The sequence below is a fragment of the Tupaia chinensis genome, unplaced genomic scaffold, assembly GCF_000334495.1.
Source record: "Tupaia chinensis unplaced genomic scaffold, TupChi_1.0 Scaffold000407_4, whole genome shotgun sequence".
NCBI classification, from domain to species: domain Eukaryota; kingdom Metazoa; phylum Chordata; class Mammalia; order Scandentia; family Tupaiidae; genus Tupaia; species Tupaia belangeri.
In genome coordinates this window covers 5,352,998-5,360,535 of record NW_006159912.1, presented here as the reverse complement: position 1 = coordinate 5,360,535, position 7,538 = coordinate 5,352,998, and the positions used below count along the sequence as shown (strand labels likewise).

General features: G+C 36.1%; 1 protein-coding gene across 2 annotated transcripts in view; it reads right to left on the bottom strand.

The window, feature by feature from the left end:
* Positions 1 to 289: 289 nt before the first annotated feature.
* BCAS3 (BCAS3 microtubule associated cell migration factor) overlaps positions 290 to 7,538 on the bottom strand; it is a 341,361-nt gene continuing 334,112 nt past the window's right edge. For both annotated transcript variants that reach the window (XM_006154459.3, XM_006154460.3), the window contains 2 exons: positions 6,202 to 6,299; positions 290 to 441 (listed from right to left, as the gene is read on the bottom strand). In XM_006154459.3, the coding sequence (XP_006154521.1) occupies positions 434 to 441; positions 6,202 to 6,299 (106 nt within the window). In that variant the 3' untranslated portion in view covers positions 290 to 433. The remainder of the gene's footprint in view (positions 442 to 6,201; positions 6,300 to 7,538) is intronic.

Genomic DNA, 7,538 nt, shown 5'->3' with positions numbered 1-7,538 from the left:
CTCCCAACATTGTCCCCCTGTCACTAGTCTCAGGCCACAGACTGCATGAACAGGCCAGCCCTGTATTAGCAGCAATGACGCAGTTATAACGGTATAAAGGAGAAAAGTTGAGTCTTTTGGTCAAAAAGTTCTACATAAAAATGCAGTACCCTGGTATTTTCCACATTGGGGAGAATTTCAGCAATTCCTTCTCAAAACACCTAGAAAAGACTTAAAGTCATGTCAAGGACCTGGTACTTACAACAGAGAAAGCATGGGCAAGGTTTTAGTTGATACAAGATTTATTCACAGAAGCAATGTGTCATCAGAAAAAACTGTCCCCAATATTTCTTCTACTTGTTTACCATTTCTTCATCTTCAAATGAGACAATCATTTTTTTTCCTTAATTGTGCTGAGCTAAATTTTCCTCATTGTTAACTTGTCTTTGATCTTCTACCATCCTATAAATATTAGAAAGAAGAATAAGAGGAATATTTATATCAGAAGAGAGAGATGGTTGAACACTTTCCTTACAGGCAAATTAGATCTTTTCTCTATGTCCTTATTCTCTAATGCTTACTTTTGATTTTATATACACAGAAGGTAGGCAAAAGATTACTAATTTAAGGTATATACTTTCTCATTTCTAATTTTTAAAAAGCCAACCTTAATATCTGAGTTTGACTATTCTTCCCCTTATAGGGATGGTTCACAGGTCAGGACTGAGCCTTCTTTTAATTCCACCCTTATCCTTAATCCTCTTACGGATCCCACACAGGCTTTGAATACTCAAGGTACATGCCTGCAGTTGTCGACACTTTATAATCATCGAAAATATCTGAAACCCTGTTAACTGAAAACTACATCATTCATTTTTTAAAAAGTCATAACATTTCTAAAGAATTATATATTCTTATACCTGGGAATTACTTCCGGAAATTGAGTAAAACAAATTTTGCGCAGGGAAACTTTATTTTCTTTTACAAATGCTGAAAAAGAATGGCTAGGCAGAGAAAAATAATTGGCTGAAGATTTCAGCAGAAGTCCTTGACCATGATTAGAACGTCATAGCTCCTGTCACCCAGATCTAGTTTTGAGATCACAGACCTATGAGACTGAATGGTGTCTCTTACAAGTCTTTTCACTTCTTACCATGAGCAACTCTGAGTCTCTGATGGTCTTAAGGTATAATGACTACATTTGTCTGCCTCACAGTGGGAAAATACAGTATAATGAAATAAAACCCCCAGCAGCAGTTTTTCCCCAGTGCATCAGAAAAATCTGTAATATAAGTTCCTGCCTCTACAGCAATGGCCTACAACATAGATTTGACTATAAGATAAATAAAAGTGCTCGAATAATTTCCTTGTTATCTAATAAACTGTATTCCTCTAATAATAAGCATATACTTAATAAAGGTCTGATGCATCAAATGCTAAATACATAGAGAAGGCAAAAATAATCATTATAAAATCAATCAAATGTATTAGAAATCATTTAGGAGCCAGCCCTATAGTTCAGCAGATTAAGGAAGCCATATCCTTCAAGCACTACTGTAGTTTGAATTCTAGCCCTGGTGTCTTGAAAACACACCAGGCACGTGTGCACGAGTGGCCAGAATCCTGACAGAATGAAGAAATGGAGAAGTGGCTATGGCATGACCAGGCCCCACTGTGGGGAGTTTTCTCCCTCTCCCTTTCTCTGTGTGTGTGTGTGTCTCTCTCTCTCTGGTGAATGTACACAAACTCTGACAAACTTTTTAAAAATATTATTTAGATCTCTTCAACTGAACAACAAAAATATTTATCTTGAGTCAAGAACAACAAACTTTGCCCCTAGTTATCGACATGCTTGATGTAACACTAATACCTGATGCGTCGTACAACCTACTCTGAAGGATAACTGTTTTACTTATGTCACAACTGTCCTGGGGTTAAGTATTAGGTTGTTGGAATGTCATGTTGTGTTTTTCTATGTGAAAATGTGTCATAGCTTTCCTGACGACCCAAGCATAAATGCTGCTCTCACTACTTACAACTTTATAAAATTTTCACTTTATTCGAATTTGATAAAAAATGTCTATTCATCACACCAGCCAGACATAATTTGTCTTTCAGTCTCAATTGCATTGAGTTCTTTGCTGGTGAATATCAGTCTCTATAGAAAAACAAGGCTCTTCCACATCAGTCACCCATCTGAGCAGCAGAGTGCAAACATGGCGCTGACTGCTATCTTCGTGATTTCCTGTTAGAAGTCCTGCACCCTAATCAAGGTAAGGGCATATGCCAGTACAAACAATGGGAAGAAATCCTTAGACACCTAATCAGAGAGAATGACCAGCAAATAAATGCAAGAAATAGGTGCAGTACTCTGTCTAGAAAGACTATGATTCACACACGTCATTGTTACATAGATGGGCAGGAAGGAAGTGAGCAGTTGCCTCAAAGCCCAGTTGTTCTAGGTAGCTTTGTTAATGTTAAAGTTCTATAAACTGTCCATTTCCAGAACATTCTTCTTAACCAAAGAACAAACATCTCACAATGACCTAACCTCTAAATCTCATGTAGGGTAGCTTTTTTTGAATGACCAAAGATAAGACAAAACAGATGTTATGGTAATAACATCTACATAACAAGCAGTTATATATAAGCTGATGATCTAAAATATTTATATAGAGGAACTATTGGGTTGTGAGGAAAATCATGACGTACTTTCGCACAGAAATGCATGTCATGACTTTTCAAATGCCCTAATAGTTCGTAAGTATCTAAAGGCATAGAATGTACCCTGTGCCTAAATCACTTAAGTAAATAAGTAAAAAATTTGTAATTCAGGGAATATGTTTCTATACAAAGGAGTGAAGAAGAGATTACTAGATGATCAAGAAACTATCAAGGCCAAGAGATGGCACCTTGGAAATGCAACTGGGTTCACATGAGAAAAATCCTAGGTTGGCATTCCGGGACCCCCACAGAGCAGGTTGGGCACTCACTCAGCATGCATGCCAGTGAGCCAAGCCAGCTGACACAGGATGGATTATGATGTTTTGGATGCCTGTCTATCTCTCATGGAAGAAATAACTTAGGGGAAAATAAAAACTTAAAAGTTTTTTTTTTAATTAATTAAATCATTCTGCTTACAAAGGTTTATAGGGCGCATGCACTCACAGGAAAGAAAAAGAGAGAGATAGAGAAAGGAAAAATGGAAAATAACCCTACAGGGGGAATGGCCACACCACAATCCCTTCTCCATTATCCTCTTCAGATTTTGGTCATTCATGCACACTCGCCCAGCATGAGTCTCAAGCTGCCAGATCCAGGACTCAAACCATGGTTAGCCATGTGGAAGGTCCAGTGTCTTAACCACTATACCACATGCTGGTCTCACAAAGGTTCTTTTAAAAAGTAGAGGTTTTCTGGTTTTGTTTTTAATTAAATAATAATTGTACATATTTGTAGAGTACAGTGTGATTTTTCAGCATAATGTGTAATGACTGAACCAGGGAAATAGCACATTTATCATCTCAAACTCTTACTGTTACTGTATTGCAAAAAACTAGAAAAAATATTGCAATAATGGCACAAGGCTCTGCTGATTTCTCTTAGTTTCATGGACTAACATTGCCAGGTTAAGGCATAGATAGCTGAAGAATAACCTGGAGACCCTAGATTTATATAAAATATATTCAAAACATGTTTGCTTTCAAAATTGTTTAAACTGCCAAAGGATTTCACTATATCATATTAAACTTTAAATTCCATTACCTCTGAAAATTAATTATATGGAAAACAATGATATCACCACCAGGTAGACAGAGCAAGAACTGTCACTGAAATAGAGTGACAGCTATCAAATATGCCATATGAACAATTAAAAAGACCATATATGAAGTCCTATAAAATACTTGAAAGTAATACAAAGTAACGAAGCCCAATACGAGACACCACTAAGCAACAGGCAATCAAGCATCTTCCTAATGTGCATGACTTCAATGCATGGGTCATAATCAGAGAAGCACTTCCTGGTTCAAGAGCAACTATAAAAGTTTAGTAGAGTCTTTTCAACAGAAGTTCTAAAACAGAATTTTCCCATAAATTTGTTTGCATAAAGGACTCAATAATTTTACCCCTATCTTGTTAAACATCAGTAGAAAAGTTAACAACAGTGGCCTTATTTAGATGAAGCAGATGGAGGAGGTTCAACAACAAAATATCATTCATCCAAAGATATGTGTTGAACAACATATACTCCTCATGGAAAAGGGATCCAAACTATTCGAGAGGTAGATGAAGAGGTAATACACATAGAAGTCCAATTTCTCATCTACAAGGCTTTTAGCTCACAGCTGGAGAAAGCAGCACACACATTTCATTGTTCTGATTGTCTTTCAGAAAGAAACCAAAGCATTCTGGAATGCAAAAAGGCCTAGAAATATAACAAAAGAGCTTAGCCACCAAGAAGTCCTTTCCCTATTCATAAGATTGGTAATTTTAGGCAAAGGTTCAAAACTGTACAGCCAGGATCAAGAATTTCTACAATGTATCTCTACTGGAAATGTAACTATATCAAGGGTAAACATCTAATTCCTAACACAAAAATCAGCTTTAAAACTCTTATTGCAACAGAATTAAACAAAGCTATGGATACAACAGTTCAGTGAAGTTCCTCACTGTAGTAGACAACTATAGGCAGAGCTAAAATAGTTACATGATAAATACACAGTATTACCTCAGACTAGAGCATTGAATGTGTCAACTTTTAATAACACCTGGGACTGCTTTAGTCACAAGCCTTCCTCATAGCTAGTCACTTAACAATAAAACATTAATAATATGGCAGTTTAAGAATGTTTAAAAAGATCAAAGAAGTCCACTGTTGTAATCTTGAATAAAGTATTGAAGGTAAGATGCATGACATTTCTGAGATTCGCAATTCTAAATGTTAATTCCAGACCAGCCCAATCTGTTCGCATTCTCAGATTGAGACTATCAAAAAGACTTATTGTTTAGTTACCTATCTCAACACTTCATTCAGTACACAGAAGCGAGGATAGAGACCCTACACGTTTCTGTGCTTGTTTAAAGGAGAAATCCATGGTTGCTAACTTAAAGAAGAGGAACAAGTCTGAATCCTCTAAAGTAACAGTCTACATTTAAAAAGAAGGCATAACCCTGGATGGGGCTAGCTCAGTAAAATGCAAGGTATAATCCACTGACCAAAATATCAGGAAGTTAAAAAAAAAATGTACAAAACTCATTAGCTTGAAACTTAAAAAAATAATACCCAGAGACAGAGTCAGAAACAGAAGCTTTGGTCTTTTAAAAGTGACCTTCACAATCAGTTTTGTGTTTGTTTCCATTTTCTTTCACAGTTTAAGCCTCAATCAAATCAGCAGTCTCTAGGGATTTTGAAATCGCTATAGATTAAAATCCTCTCTGACTCAACTGTTTGACTAATGCCGAGTATTTAATAATTCCACTTGTGAGAGACTTTTTTGGATGAAATCCTGCTGTGTGCTATCTTCAGATGTTCCCCAGCTGCACCATCATGCAAGGCATCGCTGTCCTTACTGAGATGAGAAAATACATTATTACAAACAGTTCTAGTAGTCAGCAGGCCAGGCTGAAAACAGTGTTATAATAATAATAATGTAGCAACTATCACCTATAAAGGCAGCTTTTCTAGTTATTAATGAGTCATATTCATAGTTTGGTTTCCAAGGTTCAGAAATTAATAACTGTCATACATAGACCAGAGCTAAGTTAATGAATTTCTAAACTCTATGCTTTCAATAATAAAATCATTCAAGCTATAGCATTTGGAGTCTCTCTGCTCCCACAGATCAGGCAGTTTGATACTCAACAGGTTGAGTAAATTGAATCCATATATTGTATTTACGTTCTCTGTCAAGGTTGCTACTCCACATTTCAGTGATCAAAGGCAAAACAGTCATCAACTCTGTAGTCTTCAATACTATGTTCATTACATTTAATCAAGTGCCAACTCCACCACATTATTCACCAACCTTAAGAATGCTTAAATGAATAGCATTGTTTAGCAACAAATATAGGCCCCATATTGTATTAAACCACATACATATCCAAAAATAAACAAACATAAAAAGAAAGACAAATAAATATCATCCTCTACATTGTGTGAGAAAATAAATTTAAAATGCACAGAATTCTCCAGTAAATAATATTTTGGAGATGATTTTCTACCTGAGGCAGCGTCAATCACTGTGGAAACTCCCCTTCGATCAGAGACTGGACGGGATGACCCTGGCATGCTGACTGGGTCAGAGCGGACTGGCTGGATCCTGCAATGCAATTTAATTTAATTCACATATGTTACTGGCATGAAAACTGTCGCTTGCTACAACAGACCTTAAATCAGGAATGCTGGAATAGCCCAATCCATTAAAGAACCATTCATTCTAAAACCAGACAAGCAGGGGAGCTACAGTCTCTAACTCATGCACAAGGCTAGAGCACTGGAAAACTTTTTGCTCTAGCTCCTGCCAAATGTATTACATGTTATTCAATAGATTTTTAAGTAAGGTATTGAAAAGATGACAATAATTTAAACAGAAAAAATAAGTAGACTGAGGGAAGAGACGGAAATTACTGAAACCTCTAGCAACTGTAATATATATGATGAGTTTTGAGAATCTTCACCTTCATGAATAACACCATAATGGGCAAAATATTCCATAAAATATATCAACATATGATTCAAAACTTTGAGATACTCCCTATACATTTTTAATGAAAGTTATGCTACAGATGACAAAAACACAGGATAACAAAGCTCTTTTGTGACTGCGGGGCATTTAGCTGAGATTACCACTGAGTTACCACCATACATTACCAATTAGCACATAAGAATCAGTTACAACTTCAGTGACACTAACGATCATAAAAACAATTCACTAAATGCAACTGCAAGTTGTTTAAGAGAGAGAAAAGCACAAAAATTATAAATAAATACTATTAATACAAAATACCCATATGATTAAAAACCCTGAGATTGCTAGCAGCTTAGAGGAACAAAAATTGTTAAACAATATATGCATACATTTCTGGTAACTCATTCATACAGAAATATTTATTGAAATAATGATTGTAGGGCAACATTATTCTAGAAACAAACAGAAACAAAACACAAAGTTTAAGATCTATACGTAGATATACAACAGCATGTACACATCCATGGCTTGATGCAAAAGAAAACGAAAGTGTGAACATGAATGACAATAAAAACTCAGAATGAAGAGGTGGGAAATACATGTGTCATACAACAGCAGGCAGAAAAGATCCTGTGAGTTGGAACAGAGGTAGAGTCTAACTGCAACAACAAGACATGTGTATATGCCAAGGATCAGGAAGTGCCTTGTGAGCACAGGACGAGAAAAATCAGAGCCTTAGTTTTGAGACTATGAGAAATGCAGGATGTTCTTAAGTTCATGGTTTGGGTGAAGTATAGAGTTCATAAATGGGATTGGGAGAAGTTAAATTGATAAGAATCACAAAATAAATTACAGAAGCCCAAAATGCCA